At 47.4% G+C, this 24,570-nt stretch overlaps 1 protein-coding gene and 2 non-coding genes across 5 annotated transcripts in view; all 3 read left to right on the top strand.

Annotated features, from left to right (window-relative positions):
• The window catches only part of ATG16L1 (autophagy related 16 like 1), a 47,359-nt gene extending 22,789 nt beyond the window's left edge, over window positions 1–24,570 (top strand). The window contains exons 7-19 of one of the 3 annotated variants that reach the window (XM_073674486.1): window positions 6,008–6,091; window positions 8,520–8,579; window positions 11,310–11,354; window positions 13,135–13,237; window positions 13,715–13,820; window positions 14,283–14,353; window positions 16,665–16,736; window positions 18,325–18,445; window positions 21,672–21,777; window positions 22,039–22,188; window positions 22,845–22,892; window positions 23,273–23,374; window positions 23,528–24,570. In XM_073674486.1, coding sequence (XP_073530587.1) covers window positions 6,008–6,091; window positions 8,520–8,579; window positions 11,310–11,354; window positions 13,135–13,237; window positions 13,715–13,820; window positions 14,283–14,353; window positions 16,665–16,736; window positions 18,325–18,445; window positions 21,672–21,777; window positions 22,039–22,188; window positions 22,845–22,892; window positions 23,273–23,374; window positions 23,528–23,621 — 1,162 coding nt within the window. In that variant the 3' untranslated portion in view covers window positions 23,622–24,570. The remainder of the gene's footprint in view (window positions 1–6,007; window positions 6,092–8,519; window positions 8,580–11,309; window positions 11,355–13,134; window positions 13,238–13,714; window positions 13,821–14,282; window positions 14,354–16,664; window positions 16,737–18,324; window positions 18,446–21,671; window positions 21,778–22,038; window positions 22,189–22,844; window positions 22,893–23,272; window positions 23,375–23,527) is intronic. The other 2 variants (XM_073674487.1, XM_073674488.1) reach the window with 2 other exon arrangements.
• Window positions 13,321–13,583, top strand: LOC141260661 (small Cajal body-specific RNA 6). The gene has a single exon (XR_012319387.1).
• LOC141260662 (small Cajal body-specific RNA 6) lies at window positions 13,931–14,200 on the top strand. Its single transcript, XR_012319388.1, has one exon.

Here is a 24,570-nt window from a genome sequence, read left to right as displayed (position 1 = left end):
CAGTCAGTCAGTCCTGTCAGATCAGTCAGTCAGTCAGTCCTGTCAGATCAGTCAGTCAGTCAGTCCTGTCAGATCAGTCAGTCAGTCAGTCCTGTCAGATCAGTCAGTCAGTCAGTCCTGTCAGATCAGTCAGTCAGTCAGTTCAGTCAGTCAGTCAGTCCTGTCAGTTCAGTCAGTCAGTCAGTCAGTCCTGTCAGTTCAGTCAGTCAGTCAGTCCTATCAGATCAGTCAGTCAGTCAGTCCTATCAGATCAGTCAGTCAGTCAGTCCTGTCAGATCAGTCAGTCAGTCAGTCAGTCCTGTCAGATCAGTCAGTCAGTCAGTCCTGTCAGATCAGTCAGTCAGTCAGTCAGTCCTGTCAGATCAGTCAGTCAGTCAGTCAGTCCTGTCAGATCAGTCAGTCAGTCAGTCAGTCCTGTCAGATCAGTCAGTCAGTCAGTCAGTCCTGTCAGATCAGTCAGTCAGTCAGTCCTGTCAGATCAGTCAGTCAGTCAGTCCTGTCAGATCAGTCAGTCAGTCAGTCCTGTCAGATCAGTCAGTCAGTCAGTCCTGTCAGATCAGTCAGTCAGTCCTGTCAGATCAGTCAGTCAGTCAGTCCTGTCAGATCAGTCAGTCAGTCCTGTCAGATCAGTCAGTCAGTCAGTCCTGTCAGATCAGTCAGTCAGTCAGTCCTGTCAGATCAGTCAGTCAGTCAGTCCTGTCAGATCAGTCAGTCAGTCAGTCCTGTCAGATCAGTCAGTCAGTCAGTCCTGTCAGATCAGTCAGTCAGTCAGTCCTGTCAGATCAGTCAGTCAGTCAGTCCTGTCAGATCAGTCAGTCAGTCAGTCCTGTCAGATCAGTCAGTCAGTCAGTCCTGTCAGATCAGTCAGTCAGTCAGTCCTGTCAGGTCAGTCAGTCAGTCAGTCCTGTCAGATCAGTCAGTCAGTCAGTCCTGTCAGATCAGTCAGTCAGTCAGTCCTGTCAGATCAGTCAGTCAGTCAGTCCTGTCAGATCAGTCAGTCAGTCAGTCCTGTCAGATCAGTCAGTCAGTCAGTCCTGTCAGATCAGTCAGTCAGTCAGTCCTGTCAGATCAGTCAGTCCTGTCAGTCCTGTCAGATCAGTCAGTCAGTCCTGTCAGATCAGTCAGTCAGTCAGTCCTGTCAGATCAGTCAGTCCTGTCAGATCAGTCAGTCAGTCAGTCCTGTCAGATCAGTCAGTCCTGTCAGATCAGTCAGTCCTGTCAGATCAGTCCGGTCAGTCCAGTCCGGTCCCGTCCTTTCAGTCCGGTCCGTTCAGTCCAATCAAAAAATATAAAAATAAAATGGCCCGTCAGACTTATACCGCAGAGGAGGTGTATGCCCTGCTGTGTTCTGACACTGATGACAGCGCAATCTCAGATGGAGATATGGATTTTGAGGGCTTTAGTAGCGGCGACACTGAGAGCCCAGAAATGAGCAGTGATTCTGTTCCATCCTCAAGCCCAAGGACCAGTACAGCAATAGGGGCAAATAGCGCTACTGGAGAAACATCTCCAAATCAGGGAACACTGCCCAGTACAAGCGCTGTCCCTGCTACTAGTGAATTGGCGCACGCCAGTGTACAAGGGGCGTTGCCACATGATCTAGCATTTCCCAGATGGGAGGCTTCGGATTCGGCTGCTCCATTCAGCCCTGATTTCAACGCCACTCCTGGTATAAATGTGGAGGGAAGATTTTGGACCAATTCATTTTTTTAATTTGTTTTTTACAGACAGCTTGCTAGAGCATATTGTCGTGCAAACAAATTTATACGCGTCCCAATTCATAAGCCAGAATCCCCGATCTTACTATGCTAGGGCAAATTTATGGACACCAACTAATGTCCCGAAATAAAAAAATTTTTAGGACTTACATTTGCCATGGGGCTTGTTAAAAAACCGAGCATTCGATCCTACTGGTCCAACCACCCTGTTCAAGCCACCCCTATGTTTTCAGTCATTCTGCCTAGGCCCCGTTATGAAATGCTCATGCGGTTTTGGCATTTTAACGACAATAGTCAATGCCTGCCCAGAAATGCCCCAGAACATGACAGGTTATATAAAATTAGACCCATCATTGAAAATTTGTCAGAAAAATTCTTAAGCCTCTACACCCCAACACAAAATATTTCTATAGATGAGTCCCTTGTAAAATTCAAAGGAAGACTGCACCTCAAGCAATTTATCCCATCTAAAAGGGCAAGGTTTGGAATAAAGCTCTATAAAATGTGCGAAAGTTCAACCGGATACACATCTGCTTTTCGCATATATGAGGGGAAAGATAGCCAACTAAACCCACCAGGATGCCATACTTATCTGGGGACATCTGGAAAAATTGTTTGGGAGCTGATGAGTCCATTTTTTCAAAAAGGCTACAATCTATATGTGGACAATTATTACACCAGCATACCCCTATTTAAAAGTCTGGTTGAACACAACATCGGGGCTTGTGGGACCATCCGTAAAAACCGTCAGGGGTTTCCACAACCATTGGTCAACCAAAAGTTTCAAAAGGGGCAGTCAGGGGCTGTACGCAACGGAGAGCTGCTTGCCCTGAAATATAGGGATAAGAGGGATATTTTTGTCCTCAGCTCGATCCACACCGATGCCACAAGGGCCACTGTAGAACTAGGATCCACCACTCCGAAGCAAAAACCTGTGTCAGTCATTGACTACAACAAACACATGGGGGGTGTGGACCTTGCAGACCAGGTTCTACAGCCATACCAGGTATCAAGAAAGTCCTATACCTGGTATAAAAAGTTGGTTATTTATTTGTTTCAGGTGGCCACATACAATTCTTTTGTGTTGTACAAAAAAGCAGGAAATTCAGATCCTTTTCTTGATTATCAAGAAAAGGTAATTGAAAATCTTGTCTTTCAAAGTGTTAGCCCCGCTCATGCATTAGAATCTGAGGATGTGAAAAGACTCACTGAGCGACATTTTATTGCACTTATTCCAGCAACGGAAACAAGAAGGAACCCCCAGAAAAGATGTCGTGTATGTACTAAGAGAGGAATGAGGCGTGATACCCGCTACTATTGCCCACAATGCCCATCATTGCCAGCCTTATGCGTCACTGACTGCTTTAAAATCTTCCACACAGAACCACGTTTTTAAACTGTAAAAATGTATCCCAATTTGTCATTCAAACATTTGGTTCATTTAGTGAATGACACATTCGAGTAGAGCTCACTTAATTTCCAGGGGGGGTTCTCCAGAATCTAAACCTTCCATTGCGTGCTTGTTTCTGGAAATCATCCATTGAGTTAAAATGGTCACTAAACCCATAGATGAATTCCCAGAGGGGTTTCATTTCCAAAATGGGGTCACTTCAGGGGGGATTCTTTAGCTCTGGTACTCTGAAAAGTGCCAGAACAGCATAATCCCCCCTGAAGTGACCCCATTATAGAAATGACACTTCTGTGGGAATTCATCTATGGGTTTAGTGACCATTTACCTATCTACTTATTTTCCCACCACTAGATTAATTTATACAGAGGAGTAGATTGTAAAATTCGGTCACTTGTTGTGGGTTTCCTCTGTTTAGGCACCTCAGGGGCTCTCCAAATGCAACATGGCGTCCGCTATCCATTCCAGTCAAATTTCCATTACAAAAGTCAAATGGCGCTCCTTACCTTCCAAGCCATGCCGTGCGCCCAAACAGTGGCTTTGCACCACATATGGGGTATCAGCGTGCTCAGGAGAAATTGCACAACACATTTTGGGGTCCATTTTTTCTGGCTGCCCTTGTGAAAATTAAAAATTTGAGGCTAAAGTAGCAGTTTTGTGTTAAAAATGTGTTTTTTTATTTTCACACTTCAACATTATAAAATTCTGTGAAGCCCCTGGGGGTTCAAGGTGCTCACCACACATCTAGATAAGTTCCTTGAGGGGTCTAGTTTCCAAAATGGGGTCACTTGTTGGGGGTTTCCTCTGTTTAGACACCTCTGGGGCTCTCCAAATGCAACATGGCGTCCGCTATCCATTCCAGTCAAATTTCCATTCCAAAAGTCAAATGGCGCTCCTTACCTTCCAAGCCATGCCGTGCACCCAAACAGTGGCTTTGCACCACATATGGGGTATCAGCGTGCTCAGGAGAAATTACACAACACATTTTGGGGTCCATTTTTTCTGGCTGCCCTTGTGAAAATTAAAAATTTGAGGTTAAAGTAGCAGTTTTGTGAAAAAAAGTTAAATGTTCATTGTTTTCTTCCACATTCCAAAAATTCCTGTGAAGCACCTGAAGGGTTAATAAACTTCTTGAATGTGGTTTTGAGCACATTGAGGGGTGCAGTTTTTAGAATGGTATCACTTTTGGGTATTTTCTGTCATAAAGGCTCCTCAAAGTCACTTCAAATAAGATGTGGTCCCTAAAAAATGTTTTTGTAAATTTTGTTGTAAAAATGAGAAATCGCTGGTCAACTTTTAACCCTTATAGCTTCCTAACAAAAAAAAATTTTGGTTCCAAAATTGTGCTGATGTAAAGTAAACATGTGGGAAATGTTATTTATTAAGTATTTTGTGTGATATATCTCTCTGATTAAAGGGCATGAAAATTCAAAGTTTGAAAATTTCAAAATTTTCGCCAAATTTCCGATTTTTTCACAATCAAACGCAAGTGATATCAAAGAAATTTTACCACTATCATGAAGTACAATATGTCACAAAAAAACAATCTCAGAATCAGGGGGATCCGTTGAAGCGTTCCAGAGTAATTACCTCATAAAGTGACAGTGGTCAGAATTGAAAAAATTGGCCCGGTCACGAAGGCAAAAACAGGCTCTGGCGCGAAGTGGTTAAAAAAGTTCTGGCTCTGGGAAGAAGGGGAGCAAAAAATGAAAACACAAAAACAGAAAGATCCAAGGTTGTTAAGGGGTTAAATAAAAAAAGAAAAAAGCAATTATTTTTTATTTTTTTTGCACATGGGAACATGGCCTTAGGATGCAGTCACAAAGTCGTTTCCATTTTACATTAATTTTACCTCTGTGTTGCATCCATTTTTTCCTCGTACGTTTTTAAACACTGAAGAACGGTCTGATCTTTTAGTTTTATTAATGAACTCTTAGCAATGGATCAGTGAAAAGAGGATAAAATATGGGAGGAAAACTGAAATTGAAAATGTCTTCCAATTTTAAAGGGGTTGTCCACTACTAGCACAACCCTTTTTTAAACTAAATGTTCAGCCTGATGAAATAAAAAAAAAAAAAAAACCTATACTCTCCTCCCGTGCTGGCTCCGTTCCAGCGGTGACAGTACTTGCGGTCCCGGGGCTGTGTTGCGGTGGAATGACATGTGATGCCCGGCGCCCAATCAGCTCTGGCATCACTGTCCCAGTCTTTGGCCAAACTGAACATGCAGCTGATCCCCGATTTCCTCTTCATGTTCACTTTGTCCGAAGGCGGAGACAGTGACACCAGCGCTGATTGGGTGCCAGGCATGATGTGTCATTCCACCGCATCACAGCCCCGGGACCGTGAGTGCTGATACCTCTGGAATGGAACCAGCACCGGTGAGGAGTATAGTTTTTTTTTTATTTTATCGGGGCTGGACATTTAGTTTAAGAAGGGGTTGTACTAGTAGTGGACAACCCCTTTAATGGATCCCCATAGACTTTAATAGCCGAATTTGAGCCACAAAATGAATGAGAACACGACATGCTCTGAGTCTCGGACACATGGGTCTGTTAGGAAACGCGTGAGGTATAGACCAATGAAAGTCTATAGGTCCCTGCGCTGTCTGTAAAACAATGAACTCAGACTTGTACAATGGATGTGTGAATGCTGCCTAAGTCTTTATTTAGAGATGATGGGTTTAGATTTTTTTTATTGTTTTTATAGAGTTGCCATCATGCGATCTTTTATCCATGGTCTCCTCCATACATTTCACTCTTTCAGCTTTTTGCACATCCCAATGTTCATCAGTCTGGGTGTAACTGTGGTTCTTGTTATGCTAACAGACACCGGGGTATATGGTCTCTGTGCCTGACTTCCTCTGTTCTCCCCTCCTGCAGAGATGATGATATTGAAGTACTGAATGATAATGCGGATCCCTTGGGGGATGCCTCTGCCCCTCCGGCATCTGTGCGAATGACAAAGTAAGTTAATTCTGTTAATATGTTAATTGATGTGCATATGTGTGTTTATGTAGACAGATGCCATGAAATTCCTTTATTCCATGAAATCTTCTAATCCAGCATTTGTTTCCAGCACACTAGTGCTATGTCATGGGGGATTTTGGGAAAACAAGAATGTGTGCAGGGAGGAACAAGCGGGAATATTCTCCTATTCCTTAGCCAATAATGTTTTGTGTTCACAGTTTATTTTTTACTTCCTAAAATGTTACCGGTGACTTTTATTGGTAGTACGATAAGTCCAAGAATTCTCATCATTCCGATGCTGGATTAAAGGAATCTTCTACATTCTGTCTTTTGCGTATTAACCCTGCTTGTCCTATTAACAAACACGTTATTAACCACAATGTCTTGTTCATGTTTTACACTAACGCCAACATCTTTTGTCTAAGTGCCACAGCAGATTGTCTTATTTGCAGGGACTTCAAAACTAAGAAGCTGGAAAAATGTCCCTTGCTCCATGTAACATTGGGTTGGAGAAGAATCTCTTGGACTATTCAGACATGATAGTCGAGATTCCGCTAACATTCACAGAAACCTGGTCGTGCGGCACCTGCTCCTGAACTGACCGCTTCACCGGGATCTTTAGAGCTGTCAGTTTGGGTGGGTGGACCTGTGTTTGAGCCCCGACGTGCATCAATTACACGTGGCCTAAGTTACAAAGTTTCCGAATAGGTCTAAACTCACGGACCCAATGAATGTCACATGCATTAGATTTCACTTTTTATGTACACACAAAATGTAAATGTTAGTAAGACGTGCTGATTTCAGCAGGCTGGGCAGTCTGATGTGTTTGCAGGCAGCCTGATAGCCTCCCAGCATTTGTCATAGGCTGAGGAAAGGCTGATCGGCTTGTTGAGTTTCAATGTCTGATCCGTTTTCCTTTCCCTAGAGATAAGTGGCTGCCTGAGAGAGAGATAAAATAAGCATGCACTTGTGGCCAATCTGAGCATCTGTGTGTTTGCCCAACTTTGAGACCTCACCTTTAAATCTACCCTATTTTTTTTTTTTTTAAAGGGATTCGCCAGAACATCCCCAGTTTAATTACTTCAGGACCCTATATAAGATAAAAGCAGTGGATACTACCCTCCTGCAGCAGGGCTGCTTCAGCAGTAACGTGCTCGCTGTATTCATTGCGCGGACGACCTATGGCTGCAGCTCATCAATAGTCCGTCAGGACAGACATCCACTCTTATAAGATAGTAAAGGCTGAAGCTGATGAGCGGCCGCTCATTTACTGCTACCGACACGTGACGCAGCAATGTCACGTCCACCAGGAACATCAACACCGACATCTTTAGAGCAGGGGAGTATCCACTGTTTTTATTTTACCGTTTTGCTATTACAATTAGTTGAACTGGGGTTGTTTAGTAGTGGGCAATTTCTTTAACAAAAAAAACCCTTTAAATTCTTATCAGCATTAAGCAAGAATGCCACCGGTGTGAAGGGCCTCCCAGTCCCACTCATCAGTTGTCATAAGCCGTAAAAATACAGACGACATTGACCTAGAAGAGGTTGTATCCACACAAAAGCATTACAGATGAAATCCAGAAATATTACTCCTCATGACAATACGGGAAAAATAGTGTTTGTCTAGGGAAGGGAGCAGTGGATCCTGCACCTTTTTGTTGTAATGGACCCCACGGGAGGGAGCAGCAGATCCTGCACCTTTTTGTTGTAATAGACCCCACGGGAGGGAGCAGCGGATCCTGCACCTTTTTGTTGTAATGGACCCCACGGGAGGGAGCAGCGGATCCCGCACCTTTTTGTTGTAATGGACCCCACGGGAGGAAGCAGCGGATCCCGCACCTTTTTGTTGTAATGGACCCCTTGGGAGGGAGCAGTGGATCCTGTACCTTTTTGTTATAATGGACCCCACGGGAGGGAGCAGCGGAACCCGCACCTTTTTGTTATAATGGACCCCACGGGAGGAAGCAGCGGATCCCGCACCTTTTTGTTGTAATGGACCCCACGGGAGGAAGCAGCGGATCCCGCACCTTTTTGTTGTAATGGACCCTTTGGGAGGGAGCAGTGGATCCTGCACCTTTTTGTTATAATGGACCCCACGGGAGGGAGCAGCGGATCTCCTCATTCTAATGTGACATCGTTTCTCAACTATTGCGTCTTCCATCCCTTTCCTCCATCAGTCTGTTCATCCACTGCTTGTTGTCATTGTTCCTCTGATCTCTGCTTACCCTCCATGCTGATATGCTTTGCCTGAGCACACGTCCTCTTAAGACCTCATGAACTCATCCTTATGTCTTGCCCAATGGCTGAATGTTGTCTCTGGAGTCTTTGTCCATTTTACGGTCCTGATATTGACAGCTGAGATGTTTTCAGGTTTGGACAATAATGATCACTTGGTTTATTCGTGTGCTCCCTCTCCCTCCAGTAAGAGACTCTCTCAGCCCGCAGTAGGAGGCCTTCTGGATTCTATCTCTAATATGTTCGGGTAGGTCTTCACCTTCCTATATTCCTGTACCACAGTTGTGTCCTTTCTGCACATTTTTCCTTTTGGTGATAGGATTAGAAAACCACTGTACTCACTGGGTGAAGATCTGTGATGTGCAGCTCTGTTGGGAACTAGTGTATAAATTGTACTCCAGTTATCGTTCCAGCATGGTCGAGCTATGTTCACACACAGTTTTAACAATTTTTTTTTAAGAAAATGCTCCATGCTTTGAGGAGTGGTGTTTGTTTGTTTTTTTTTTTCTTTTTCTTGAAGTGATTTTGCATTTGTTTTTCCTGAAGCATTCTTAGCAGCTTTTTAATTGGTCAGTGACTACTTTGGTAAGGATTCCTTTAGGATCCACTGCTAAGAAGTGACATTCACTTTCTTTTGTCCACCAGGCGTTTCTCAAAACCTCTTCAGGGGGGGGGGGGGGGGGAACACTTTAAAAAAACGTTTCACATAGAAATAGTTTTCCAATAATTTTTGAGCAGGATTTTGGAGCAGATTCCCTTTCAAAGCTTCTCAACAACTTTGTGTGAGCATATCTGTATTGGGTGCCTCATATACGATCTGTTGGATTGGTAGTGGCTTTTTTACTAACATAAAAGTGAAGGACATGTCGTCATTGCACAGAACTGTTTGTCTAAAAGTCATTTGTAGCCTATTGAACTTAAGGGAGTTTTTACATTTCATTTTTTTTCCACTGTTTTTTTTCATGTGAAAGTAACACAAAAAAACACTTAAAAGCGTAAAAAATGAACTTATTCATTTCCTTGCAAGAACTCCAGCTTTTGAGCTACTGTTTTAAGCGTCAATGGGAAGGCTAGAGAAAGTATTGGCAGATTTAGGATCTAATCACATGTCACAATCTCTTGTAGTTTTTGTGCCCTTTTTTGTGGATTTGTAGGAAAGTTGCCTGATTTTTGTGAGCAATATATCAGATAACGTGTTATTAAAAAAATCTAAATGAATGTACCCTTGTAGATTCGGCACTGAGTTTAGCACAAAGCTAAGGGGGATGGGATTTTCCCAAACCCAATTTGCACCTGGTTGAAACAATCGGTGCTTATTTTCAGGCTGCTCCAGATGTCAGAGCAAATAGCAGCCAGTCCAGCTGTCATATTGCTATGGTACATTGGAAATAAATGGGTGAAATGATTGGTCGGTGTCGGGGTTTTTTATACTCCTCACTTTTCAGAGAACGGGCGTCTAGAATGGAGTATAAATGTGAGCTCCTGATCTCTGCTCCATTCATTGTCTGACAGATGGAGGGAGAAAGCAGAACACGACGTTCGGCCATTTCCAGTAGAACATAGACAATGCATGGCAGTGGATGCCGGGCATGTGTTCCTGTACTCCATTAAAGACTGGCTCTGCTTTCGTTAGGCTGAAGTCACACAAGCGGCTTTTGATGCAGTTTTTTAAACTGATATCCGGAGAGGATCCATAAGGAATGGAAGATACAAAGACTGGATTTCTACTTCTTTTTCCTACTGGATCCAGTTCTGGCTTTGACTCTGTAGCAAGAAACTGCAGCCTTGTTTCCAGACTTGTACTGCTGTTTTTATTGAATGCTTTTCTGGCAGTGTTGAACCTCCCAATGGTGTTCAAGGCTGTAAATGTCGTGGTAAGCCATCTGCGGTCAGCTTGATAAACTCTATTAATAATCAGCTAAAGCTCCCTTGACACAAACTTTAGTATGTGCACACTTTAAAGGGAATCTGTCACCCCTGGGACTTTTCAGAAAGCTAATATGGGCATACAGGTGATAGAAATGTGAATCTATACTTATCTTTATGGCCCATATTAGCGGTCTGGTTGCTTTGTAATAGGTTTTTTTTATTAAATTATTTCTGCTAAGCTTCTTGTCTCCGGATGCCAAGAAATGCCTACCTACTAGCCCTATTTCCATACTCGCCCCACCTCCCCTGCACATCACAGGGCCCTGTGACATGCAGGGAAGGTGGGGTAAGTATGATAATCTCAGTAGATTGCTCAGTACACATAGGCTGCCATAGTTCTCGACAGTATCAGTCCTGTGTACCTAGAACGATGCACCGCCGATAACTATGATCTTTTACGCTGCATAAAAGATCATTCACTCTATGAACAAACGTTTCGCTCATTCATCAGGTGATTGGCCGCCTGTTTACACTGCGAGATAATCATAACACTATTGTTTTTAATAATGTGCATGATTATTTTGCAGTGTAAATGCAGCTTAAGATGAGCAAACATGGGTTTATTGTCTTCAGTAACATTTCATGCTGGGCGGATTAATAAATAAATTCTAAACTAAATAGCAGATTCCGCCTTCCATTGTGCCATGTGTTGTCTCTGGTTTCTGCTAAACTGATTACTGACAGGTCATTTTACTTATATAGCGCCATCATATTCCACAGCGCTTTACAGACATTCATCCTCTGCCATCTCGGCTAACCACAGACTGCCGCCATCTTATTGCTGCCTCCAGTTTTGCTCTGGTTTTCTGAAATGTATTCTCTTTCCATGCTTGTACTGCTCATCCCCCTCCCCCTCTTTTTTTTTTTTAATTAGAAACTAAAATGATAATGAGCTGTTGTCTTTAGGAATACTGTGCCTGCCTTGGTTGTATGGAAAGCTTTGTGTATTGTTAATGTGATCAGAGAGTAACCTGTGCCTTGTGTTCTGTCTCTTCCCTCCCTCTCCTGCTGTCCCTGCGCCTCGGCCACCTCTGAACTGTCCCTCCAGCTTGTCTGAGCCTCCCCTCTTGGGCCATCATTCTGACACGTCCAGGTGATGCTTCCCTCTCTTCTTTCTCCTCTCCATACTATATCACTCCTTTATTCCTGAAGGTCAGATCGTAAACCTGTTGCAAAGTTCTGCCTCTTTCTAATACTTTGTCAGTTCCATAATATTTAAGACTTCCGCTTGCTGTCGGTGAATGAGGTTTTATGTGTTTAAATCAGTAGAAAGTGAAGGCTCCAGCTTTATGAACTCAAATGTCTTTAATTGTGAATAATAATCCAGTGAGAAGGATAAAATGCATACGTCCAGGTCTAATTAAAAATCCATGAAAGCAGCAGTCTGTCCATAGACATCATAAATCTACGTGTTTAGAGTGTAAAGCTCCCTCAGGGGGTTTTACACTTGAAATGTGTAGATTTATGATCACATGTAATATTGATTTATGAAATAAAAACTAAAACGACGGTTACACTTTAAATAAATGACTACATTCCCCCTTAGACTGATTTCACACAATCAACTTTCAGACTGAAGACTGACCATAATGTCCAGACCACCCCCAACTAAACAATCTCATGGTCGCCTATAATGCTATAGCATTCAGGTATATAGAATTGTGGCAAACTGAGGTTTTTCGCTAGCAAACTATGTATCTCCTAGTTTATATCAAGATCACAGCATTAACAGAACAACATGGCGATCACAAAAAGTGTGGAAAACATAAATGTAGCATTTATTACACTAAAAAAAAAAAAGAACATAGAAATTCCTCAAAAGAAAAGAACAAATTATTAACAATTTCATGAACATTGTACACTGCATTAAATGTACAGAATATAATTTAGTATATGCAGGTTACACTATTAAGAAATTTTAAAAAAATGTGTTTCTGAACACAGGCAAAATATCATAAATGACAATAATATGTATTCAGGGGCAACCAAGCACTTCATAGAGAAACATAATAAAAGTATCAGTAGTTTGGGATATTATGAGTTGGCAAGGGTAACCTGCCCCAATAGGGGAGGTTATGAGTGCAAAAAAATTATCTAAAGTGAGAAATGTATTGGGTTTTACTGCTAAACATCCTAATGGGTTAAATTATAGAAACAAGACGATGTATATATTTAGGATAACATCACGACTATAGTAATGCTTAGTGCAACTGGGGTTTCCTAAATCAATTATACACATTATGTGGTTGTTCACATGTGATTGGTTCTTACTGGTTGTAAATATAGTCAGTGTAAGGTGGATTACCTCTACGTCTAAGGGCGTACGATACGCCGGAAACGCGTCAGGGGGGTTAATATGGCACTGCACATGTGATTCATGAAGATAACAAAGAAATTCCTGTATTTCAATCTCTGCTGGGAGGGCCAATTCCTTTCCCTAGATTTGTGGTTATTTGTGATCTTTAGTCCAGAGAAGCTGTGTGTATTTATATTTATCTTTATTTTTTATATATTCGTCATTTTCTCATGAACTGAATAGTTAAAAAAATATATCTAGAGAGAGATATTATATTATATTTTTTTAACTATTCAGTGTGTGTAAATGATTTTGCATAACAATAGTCCAGTGATCTGATATTACTTGGGGACCCTGTAGCTTTTCCCCTTTTGTATGCATCTCTTTTGCCTTGCTGATGTTACCGTATACCGGGGAGTGATTGTTGCTTTTGTCTCTGGGAGGGGTGCGGGTGGTTTCCCTAGGGCTTTCTATTATACCTCTGTGAATATGATCAGGTCTCTTTGTATTCCTTGTATAAGGAGGTAAGGTGCGGCCTCAGTATATGCTAATTCCTGGTCGTCCCCCCCCCCCCCAGGAGGCGCTCTATATCATACTTTCCAGCCTCACAGGACTGCACAGACACTCAGGCTGGAGGAAACCGGGAGGTCCGTGTTCCAGTTGCGGCTCTTCACACATTTGTAAGTAGTTTCTTGTCCGTCTTCTCTTTTTCCTGATTTGTGGTGTTATATTGTCCATGTCCGGCTCTAGCACAGGCTGAAGGGGTCAGTGATGAATAGTAAAAGGTCTGAAGCATTGGGTTCTCCTACATTCACCCATCTCCCAGCAGCCGCACACATCCAGTCATACTTGAGATCGTGTTGTTTGGTTGTAATGGTTGCTGACATCATTAGGGTGGTCTCTGTCACTCATCTCCACAAGGTGAAGGGATAAGCTTTTTGAAGCCATCCTACATGGTACATAACAAGGAGACGGTGGAGGCAGAATCTTATAGGCTGCATGATCTGAAGTTTTCAAGCTGAGACCTCGTGTGCAGTTTTGCTCATTTTTCGTACCCCAAAGTAAACCGTATTCTCAACATCATTACCCATTGCGTCTTCCATGGTTCTAGTTATATTCTAGAAATGAGTCTTCTTAGTAATCTGTTTTGTTTTTAGGATGCTCATGATGGAGAAGTCAATGCGGTGCGGTTCAACCCAGGCTCCCGACTATTGGCTACAGGTGGGATGGACCGCCGGGTAAAGCTTTGGGAGGTGGTTGGAGGTAAGTTCAGTAGGGAAACGCATAGACACAACTATTCTGTCTGCAGTCCTAGTTTGGCCTCAGAAATCACGTCACTTTATTCGTGTCCGTATTTCACAAATTCGCCCTGTTGTCTGTGATGAACAGTAAAAGGTCTGATTACACTGCTGTTCCCCTGCAGCCCAAACCCTCCCAGCCGCTCCTCACCTACACCCGGCTCTAGTTGTGCTGTGGGTGTTTCCAGGAGTTGCTGACATTTTTGGGTAACCTGCATCTTGTGTCCAGCAGGCAAAGGACTCATGATGGCTAACGTTATCCTACATGTTCCCGATGTCTGGAGGGTGCTGTATGGGAACGGACTCTGTACACAGTGTATGATCTCCAGTTTTCAAGCTGAGACAACATGAAATACTACTGCCCCACATTGCTGAGAGGTGAAATCATTGCCTAAAGGTGTTACTCAACCATTCCTTGTGTTTTCAGATAAATGTGAATCAAAGGGATCATTGACGGGAAGCAATGCCGGTATTACAAGCATAGAGTTTGATAGCGCTGTAAGTACATTCATCTGTTCATACATGAAGTGTTTTTTTTTATATAAATTATATATAGATATAGTAAACCAATATGCACAAAGCAATGCAGCTGGTACAGGGTTCAGCGGTGGGATTAGATACGCTGACCGTGTTACACACTGAGATTAGATACGCTGATAGTATCACGCACTGAGGTTAGATATGGGGACTGTAGCACCCCCTGGAATTAGATACATGGGGACTGTAGCACGCCCGGGAATTAGATACATGGGGACTGTAGCACGCCCGGGAATTAGATACATGGGGACTGTAGCACGCCCGGGAATTAGATACATGGGGACTGTAGCACTCCCGGGAATTAGATACATGGGGACTGTAGCACCCCCTGGAATTAGATACATGGGGACTGTAGCACCCCCTGGAATTAGATACATGGGGACTGTAGCACGCCCGGGAATTAGATACATGGGGACTGTAGCACTCCCGGGAATTAGATACATGGGGACTGTAGCACCCCCTGGAATTAGATACATGGGGACTGTAGCACCCCCTGGAATTAGATACATGGGGACTGTAGCACGCCCGGGAATTAGATACATGGGGACTGTAGCACGCCCGGGAATTAGATACATGGGGACTGTAGCACGCCCGGGAATTAGATACATGGGGACTGTAGCACGCCCGGGAATTAGATACATGGGGACTGTAGCACGCCCGGGAATTAGATACATGGGGACTGTAGCATTCCCGGGAATTAGATACATGGGGACTGTAGCACGCCCGGGAATTAGATACGGGGCTCAGCAAGGGGGTATCACATGAAGAGATTAGATGCACAGATTGTATCACACAGGATGGGAAGGGCCCAGCGAGCCGTGTCGCGTGTGATGGGATGAGATGCACACCTCTGCTCATTCAGTGTAACACTTTATTCAGATGTCTTTAATGCAGGGATGTCTGCATGAGGTCTTACTGCTGACTTCTGTAGCGCTTTCCAGATGCAGCAGTAAATTCTCCCCGCACACAGACCTCTGAACGAAGCGTTACACTGACTGAGCGGAGTCCAGTTGGTGTTTAGAGCACAGCAGTGTGATCATTACACTGCTGTGTGCGGTGACAGTGGTGGTGAGCACATTACACTACTAATACCAGGCTGCCGACCTGCTCTCACCGCTGGAATAAGTGAGTGCTGCAGCACAGCTCTCACCGATTAGAGCAGCCCTGCGGTGGTAATGGTTTCCAGCGGTAAGAACCGCTCTGTAGCCTGGTATGTGTAGTACAATGTCAGGGTGCCGACCTGTGCTCACTGCCGCGTCCCCGCAGCTCTTGTCACAGCCGCCGCCTGTCCTGTACATGCCGTCTCTGCCCAGTCACCCCTCGCTGTTCCTGTCACTGCAATCCCTAGGAGTGTGCCCAGTTCACAGCTGGAGGCAGCCACAATGAAGGAGATGCGTCCGGACATCGACCGCAGTCTCCTATGGCCAGGGGCTGTTGTATTTACGGTGTGTAAGTGTTGTGCTCACACCTTACACACAAGCAACTAAAATGTCAGGTCCCAGCGGCTGCAGAAAAAAAATAATAAAATGTTTAAACCCAGCAGCAAGGGTCGGATCAAAATCGGCAATACAAGTGTGAGTCCATGAAAAAATCAACCACACTCTGATGAAATTCAAGTGTGGACTGATTTTCTTGGACTGTCAGAAATGAAAAACTGGAGAAACTTTTTTTTTCACATATGAGAAAAACTCTGATCAAAGTCTGACCCAAGAAATCAGTCCATTTTTCTTGTATGGGGAAAAATCAGACCTCTGAATATGCCCTTGGTCTGATGTGAGGAGCTCTCAAGTGAGTGCTTCTGCGCCTTTGTTTTAGTGATTTGGGGGATCTTGGCACCTGGACCTCCGTAATCCGAAAACTCTTAACATGTCAAAAGTGCAGTTATATGATCCTGTGCTGTAATGTCTGCATACTCTTTTGCGTCCTCACCTCCCCAGGAGATGTGGTATGATCAGACCATGTCCCTGCACGGTCAGACACAGCCATTACACAGTAAACAGCATGGGCACATTTATAAGATTATCTCAGCACAGGAACATTTTATTTAAACACATCCAATTGTGGAAATTATTATTATTCTAAGATCTATTGAATAAAATGTTCTTTGTGGGGAAAATACATTTAATATCTAGATAACTACATCAACATAGGAATCTGTGTGGCATTCTATTCTAAGTGCACATGGGACAACCCCTTTAATACTGAGGGCAGGGACAAAGGCTGACCTATGCTGAGCATTTAAACATGGTATGCTGTATTTCTTCTCTTCTAGGGCTCCTACATTTTGGCTGCATCTAATGATTTTGCCAGCAGGATTTGGACGGTTGATGATTACCGCCTTCGGGTATGGCCATGATTTTTTTTTGTGTGGAACTTTATACCACAGTGAGTTATAAAACTGATATCAAACAAGTGGTTATCTTACACTATGGATTGACCACAGACATGCAGTCACACTGCAGTGAGCTCTACTGCAGCCACGTTCAATAGGATCTGTCACCAGGCTGAGCATGGTGAACTGGTGATATCATGGAATAGTGGCTGAACAGTTGAGGAAAACGTCGTCTTTTCCATTTCGGAGATACTAGCTTATAAAATTTAGGTTATAAATTTATTTATAAATATATTGATTCGCCCAATGGGTGATACCAAAGACTTGTTTCTGGGGGTGTAGTGCTTTCCCTGCATGAGGTTGATTTAATTGTAAGCAAGGGGGGAAAGAAGAACATTCCCTCCTCACTGATCTCACTATGTATCTTCGTGTGATTTACTAAGTGCTGGGAGTAGAGCACAATTGGGTGTGATTACACACACCTTTCATCTTTGGGCAGCCAGTGTTGGGGGTTAGGTAGATGCAGCAGAGCTTACAGCACTGAGAGAGGAGAGCTGCAGTTGTGTTTGTAATGAGACACCCCTCAGCTCTCCAGCACTGCCCTCCCCCCCACACTGACTGCCATGCACTGAAAGGTGTTAGTAATCGCCCTCATCTCTACTCTACTCCTGGCACTTAGTCTGCTCTCACCACAGAGCTGTGTGGTATTACAGTCTGTCATTACATCTCACCCAGAAGAAAGGCCATTCTAAGCTATTGAGGGGGCGTGTTCTTTTACTGTCTATATTTCATTAATTAGCCCCCTCCTCAAAAAGGCCTTCATGGAACCTCACACTATATTACTAGGCGCAGACCCCACATCAGTGTCAAAGAACTCCACCAATTTCTCTTAATATTGTTGAAATGCTTGAGCCAAAATGGGTTAAGCTTCCAGCCCAAGGCAGTTCGAACCTTTAATGGATCTATCTGTACCTGATAAGGATCTAGGGAATACGCCATGTTTAATATAGAAGGAACCATAGAAAAATTGTATAACACCATATCTATTCTTGAAAGGGAATAAAATGTCGAGGAGGCACACAAGAATTCCACGGGCTAGCTTCCACTGGTGTATCGTAATGACACACGGGTCCAGACCTCCAGCTGACATGACAACCATCAGCTCCCCGTGATCACGTCAGGGGTGCGCCAATGGAAGCGTGGAACGATTCTCCCCCCCCCTCCCTGCCGGCGCCTGTTAATCTTTGACAGCGGGATTTGACAGGTTACCAGCCACGGATGGAGCTTCTCTCTGCCCACGGCCATTAGAGGCACATGATGACTTTTAAATCAGCCATCATGTGCAGGGAAAGATGCGGGCTCAGCGTGTGAGCCAATATTAGAGGCAGGGACACAACATATGACGTAAGGTCATGGTATTTTGTGAAGAGGATAAAGAAAAATTTTGTGAAAATAAATCCATGTTCCCATTGCTCTCAAAAGTATTAGTGGAAAGCCACTAAGGCAAAAAAGAAATAGTCCAAGGTTTTTTTTTTTACTCTGCTCAGCTGCGTCAGAGTGGTCGGCACATCTTACATTTTCCTATCTTTATTCACCTCAGCATACACTGACTGGGCACAGCGGAAAAGTGTTGTCTGCTAAATTCTTATTGGACAATGCCCGAATTGTGTCAGGAAGTCATGACCGTACGTTGAAACTGTGGGATCTGCGAAACAAAGTGTGTAAGTATTTCCTGATAATAATAATCACTCTTATGTTTTATAAAAAGCATTATAGAGGTGTTCAGTGCTGTTGTGAGTCTGGATTGGAACATCTCTTAAACAGTTGCTCTTTCAGATATGTGGTGGGTATTATTTACCAAGTGCCTCAGTCACATGGTCATGGAGAAGACCCTCAGAAAAGCTAATGTGGGCCGGGCCTGGTCTTGGGCCTGGTCTCGGGCCGGGCCGGGCCTGGTCTTGGGCCGGGCCGGGCCGGGCCGGGCCTGGTCTTGGGCCGGGCCTGGTCTTGGGCCGGGCCGGGCCTGGTCTTGGGCCGGGCCTGGTCTTGGGCCGGGCCGGGCCTGGTCTTGGGCCGGGCCGGGCCGGGCCTGGTCTTGGGCCGGGCCTGGTCTTGGGCCGGGCCGGGCCGGGCCTGGTCTTGGGCCGGGCCGGGCCGGGCCTGGTCTTGGGCCGGGCCGGGCCGGGCCTGGTCTTGGGCCGGGCCGGGCCGGGCCGGGCCTGGTCTTGGGCCGGGCCGGGCCTGGTCTTGGGCCGGGCCTGGTCTGGTCTTGGGCCGGGCCTGGCCTGGTCTGGTCTTGGGCCGGGCCTGGCCTGGTCTGGTCTTGGGCCGGGCCTGGCCTGGTCTGGTCTTGGGCCGGGCCTGGCCTGGTCTGGTCTTGGGCCGGGCCGGGCCTGGTCTTGGGCCGGGCCGGGCCTGGCCTGGTCTGGTCTTGGGCCGGGCCGGGCCGGGCCTGGTCTTGGGCCGGGCCGGGCCTGGTCTTGGGCCGGGCCGGGCCTGGTCTTGGGCCGGGCCGGGCCTGGTCTTGGGCCGGGCCGGGCCTGGTCTTGGGCCGGGCCGGGCCTGGTCTTGGGCCGGGCCGGGCCTGGTCTTGGGCCGGGCCGGGCCTGGTCTTGGGCCGGGCCGGGCCTGGTCTTGGGCCGGGCCGGGCCTGGTCTTGGGCCGGGCCGGGCCTGGTCTTGGGCCGGGCCGGGCCTGGTCTTGGGCCGGGCCGGGCCGGGCCGGGCCTGGTCTTGGGCCGGGCCGGGCCGGGCCTGGTCTTGGGCCGGGCCTGGTCTTGGGCCGGGCCGGGCCTGGTCTTGGGCCGGGCCGGGCCTGGTCTTGGGCCGGGCCGGGCCTGGTCTTGGGCCGGGCCGGGCCTGGTCTTGGGCCGGGCCGGGCCTGGTCTTGGGCCGGGCCGGGCCTGGTCTTGGGCCGGGCCGGGCCTGGTCTTGGGCCGGGCCGGGCCTGGTCTTGGGCCGGGCCTGGCCTGGTCTTGGGCCGGGCCGGGCCTGGTCTTGGGCCGGGCCTGGTCTTGGGCCGGGCCGGGCCGGGCCTGGTCTTGGGCCGGGCCGGGCCGGGCCTGGTCTTGGGCCGGGCCGGGCCGGGCCGGGCCTGGTCTTGGGCCGGGCCTGGTCTTGGGCCGGGCCTGGTCTGGTCTTGGGCCGGGCCTGGCCTGGTCTGGTCTTGGGCCGGGCCGGGCCTGGTCTGGTCTTGGGCCGGGCCTGGCCTGGTCTGGTCTTGGGCCGGGCCTGGCCTGGTCTTGGGCCGGGCCGGGCCTGGCCTGGTCTGGTCTTGGGCCGGGCCGGGCCTGGTCTTGGGCCGGGCCGGGCCTGGTCTTGGGCCGGGCCGGGCCTGGTCTTGGGCCGGGCCGGGCCTGGTCTTGGGCCGGGCCTGGTCTTGGGCCGGGCCGGGCCTGGTCTTGGGCCGGGCCGGGCCTGGTCTTGGGCCGGGCCGGGCCTGGTCTTGGGCCGGGCCGGGCCTGGTCTTGGGCCGGGCCGGGCCGGGCCTGGTCTTGGGCCGGGCCGGGCCTGGTCTTGGGCCGGGCCGGGCCTGGTCTTGGGCCGGGCCGGGCCTGGTCTTGGGCCGGGCCGGGCCTGGTCTTGGGCCGGGCCGGGCCTGGTCTTGGGCCGGGCCGGGCCTGGTCTTGGGCCGGGCCGGGCCTGGTCTTGGGCCGGGCCGGGCCTGGTCTTGGGCCGGGCCGGGCCTGGTCTTGGGCCGGGCCGGGCCTGGTCTTGGGCCGGGCCGGGCCTGGTCTTGGGCCGGGCCGGGCCGGGCCTGGTCTTGGGCCGGGCCTGGTCTTGGGCCGGGCCGGGCCTGGTCTTGGGCCGGGCCGGGCCTGGTCTTGGGCCGGGCCGGGCCGGGCCTGGTCTTGGGCCGGGCCGGGCCTGGTCTTGGGCCGGGCCGGGCCGGGCCTGGTCTTGGGCCGGGCCGGGCCTGGTCTTGGGCCGGGCCGGGCCTGGTCTTGGGCCGGGCCGGGCCTGGTCTTGGGCCGGGCCGGGCCTGGTCTTGGGCCGGGCCGGGCCTGGTCTTGGGCCGGGCCGGGCCTGGTCTTGGGCCGGGCCGGGCCTGGTCTTGGGCCGGGCCGGGCCTGGTCTTGGGCCGGGCCGGGCCTGGTCTTGGGCCGGGCCGGGCCTGGTCTTGGGCCGGGCCGGGCCTGGTCTTGGGCCGGGCCGGGCCTGGTCTTGGGCCGGGCCTGGTCGGGCCTGGTCTTGGGCCGGGCCTGGTCTGGTCTTGGGCCGGGCCGGGCCGGGCCTGGTCTTGGGCCGGGTCGGGCCGGGCCTGGTCTTGGGCCGGGCCGGGCCTGGTCTTGGGCCGGGCCGGGCCGGGCCTGGTCTGGTCTTGGGCCGGGCCTGGTCTTGGGCCGGGCCGGGCCTGGTCTTGGGCCGGGCCTGGTCTTGGGCCTGGTCTTGGGCCGGGCCTGGTCTTGGGCCGGGCCGGGCCTGGTCTTGGGCCGGGCCGGGCCGGGCCGGGCCTGGTCTTGGGCCGGGCCGGGCCGGGCCTGGTCTTGGGCCGGGCCGGGCCGGGCCTGGTCTTGGGCCGGGCCGGGCCGGGCCTGGTCTTGGGCCGGGCCGGGCCGGGCCTGGTCTTGGGCCGGGCCGGGCCGGGCCTGGTCTTGGGCCGGGCCGGGCCGGGCCTGGTCTTGGGCCGGGCCGGGCCGGGCCTGGTCTTGGGCCGGGCCGGGCCGGGCCTGGTCTTGGGCCGGGCCGGGCCGGGCCTGGTCTTGGCCTTTGAATTACCTAGTTCTCAGTCTACTCTAACACCTATAGGATGTCCTAAAAAATAAGTCCATGGAGGCCGCACCTGACTGCTGCCAATGTTTTGGGCCCAGACACCACAGAACACCTTCACCACTGTTTTGTTTGTTTGAGGGGAATTTCCTCTATATTATTGAGCAGGTTATTTAATGTTATGGCTGAGCGGTGTTGTGATTTTACTTTTTTATTTTTCCCCCCTCTGTAATTTAAGGTATCAAGACTGTATTTGCGGGTTCCAGCTGCAATGACATCGTCTGCACTGAACAGTGTGTGATGAGTGGGCACTTTGACAAAAAGATCCGGTTTTGGGATATAAGGTATGTGGGATGCTAAGATAAAGACGACATTATTATACTAGATAGATTAGCCTCCAAGGAAACTTCTTGCATTTAAAAGGGTAAATCCCCAGCACCTTGTATCTGCAGTGATAATCCTATTCACATCTATTACTATGAAAATCTACTATGTTTCAATGTGACTTAACAAGCAATATCTCCTCCTCCGTAAATGTTCATTCTTCACTGCTTCCCCCTATTGTTCACGTGTTATATAAATATATTTGCTGACTGACCTTTCAGGACCGAGTGCATAGTGCGGGAGCTGGAGTTACACGGTAGAATCACAGCTCTAGATCTGAACCCCGAGAGGACGGAGCTGCTCAGTTGCTCCCGGGACGACCAAATCAAGATCATAGATTTACGGGCCAGCGCTGTGCGACAGACTTTTAGGTGAGTTGGAGAAGATCCAGTGGTCTCGTAAAGCAGCACTCCAGCATAGTGCAGAATCTGCTCCTGTGGGCACCATGAGATTGCCTCCTCAGTCATCTGACATCTTGACTACTTCTTCCCCTCTCATGCGGTTCTCTTAATGTCTCTGGCTTTAAATGGGCAATGTTGTAATAGTTGCAACTCAGCTGAGATGAGAAAAATTACACAGAATATTGTTGAAGGGTTAGGTTTATGTTTGTATTTGTAATAAATTTGTTGGAGTTCTTCCTTAACGATCTGGAATACTTCCATTTAATAACATGTCTGTGTGCGCACATGTATCATGTAGATTTTTATTCCATGCTCTCCAGAAAACAATTGTTGCACGTTTCAGCTTGAACGCAAGCCTTTTTCAAACATTCTCAGCTTGAAAAATAGTTGGCACCCTTGAAATTGTTCCAAAAAATGCCAAATTGGACATAATTTCACACAGAACCCCAAAAATGGGCCGGAAAATATAGCTGGCACCTTTTTAAAATTGTGGGTAAACAACTTTGATTCAAGCATGTGATGCTCGTTCAAACTCACCTGTAGCAAGTATATATATGTGAGCGCATATATATGTAGTGTTGTGTTTAAGAGAACCTTTTTCTTACCAAATATTTTGTTGCCTTTAGTGCTCAGGGTTTCAAGTGTGGATCTGATTGGACTAGAGTCATTTTTAGGTAAGCACCTCCGTGTTAGTGAAATAGGAAAGTGTACATTTTCTTGACACCTCTGTCTAAATTGCACAGCGTGAATTGCTGGGAATATAACATTGCGCCCCCTTTGTTGTCTGTATCCTTTGAATCCCCACCATTGATAAAACGAGATGTCGTTACTTTATAAGATAGGAAACCCCCTTAAGTGTAAGCCTATATGTCTAAATGGTAATGGCTCTATGGGAAATGTGCACACACTGTCTGTATAGTCCCCTATAGCATAGGATTTGGATATCCTTTGGGAATTCGTTCTCTGTAGAAACTATTTGACCAGAAGCCTGGATATTTCTTATAAATGACCATTCAGCCTTTATATGAACATAACTTCATGTTATTTTGTCCAGTCCTGATGGTAGATTTGTGGCAGCGGGGTCAGCAGAGGGCACTCTATATTTCTGGAATGTGATGACCGGGAAAGTGGAAAAGATTCTTGGCAAGCACCATAGGTAAGTCTGGAAGAAAGGAGCATTGCCTTCAGATTGCTGTAATTAGTGTCCAGTATTTTTATTGGTCCTTCTATTTCGGCACACATTAAATTCCACATCTTGCCAATAATATTTCCTGGATTGTGTTGCTAATTGTCATCTTTTTCCTTACAGTTCTGCTATTAACGCTGTCGCCTGGTCTCCCTCTGGTGCCTACGTAGTTAGCGTGGACAAAGGAAGCAAAGGAGTATTATGGTCGGACTTCTGAGTGCTTTCCTCAAAGAGAAAGCTGTACTGGAGACAAATGGCTCTCGGCTACTTGGTGCCTTGTACTTAGGCACGGTTGTACTTAGAAGAGAATCGTACTCTACTCAGAAGCCATGTTGGAAAGTTTGATGTGCAGACCGGCTGATTGTGCGCTAAGCCTTGTAGGGGGCTAACCTCCCTGTGAAGTGAAGAAAACTATTAAGCGCTTAAAAATGACAAAATTGAGGATGCCTTCTGTGTAAATATCTATAAAGACTGCTATATGAAAACATATATTATAATATATCCAGAATTTTACAAATGCTTCTCATTATTAAAGCCCCCCCTAGAGAGGATCAGGGGATGGGGATACGTTCGAGAATCACGTAGATAAGCAGAGGTAATGCTCCTAGGACCCATAGGCTTAGAACTTCCAGTTGCTCCAGTTTCCATTAACGGTGCCCTGAGTTTTCATAGGAAAAGTAATATAGTTTAAAACTTGTTGTTTTCCAGTTGTGAATGCCCCCATCAGTCTTCTGTACTGATACAGGTTTTAATTAGCAGATACTCTCAGGATGGGCTATAATTGACTTTTTGTTTCCGTATACCATTGGATCAAGCTTTTAATTTATAGTATTCCATCTGAATATCTGCATAAAAGCACTTTAGATATGGTATAAATTAATTAGTTGCTGATTAGCCAGTAGGAAGTTAGGACATGTTTCCTAATGACCGTAGCAGTGGGTCCAGGAAATTGCACCCTGACTTGTAGATTTGAAGGGAGATCTGAAAATTGATGGGTGCCCCAAAATAAAATACCTCCAAATTAAAAAATAATCCACTGACACTGTCTTCTAATTGGTAGTTTTTCTGATGTTCACTTTCACAATTCTGAAATAAGGGGATTGACCACTGCTGGAGAAACTTATTAATTTTTGCTGCAGCAATAAAAAAAATATCTATTTTTTTTA

Source organism: Phyllobates terribilis, unplaced genomic scaffold, assembly GCF_046119375.1.
Source record: "Phyllobates terribilis strain yellow unplaced genomic scaffold, ASM4611937v1 Scaffold_3__8_contigs__length_932513732, whole genome shotgun sequence".
NCBI lineage: Eukaryota > Metazoa > Chordata > Amphibia > Anura > Dendrobatidae > Phyllobates > Phyllobates terribilis.
This window is presented reverse-complemented; position numbering and strand designations above follow the sequence as displayed.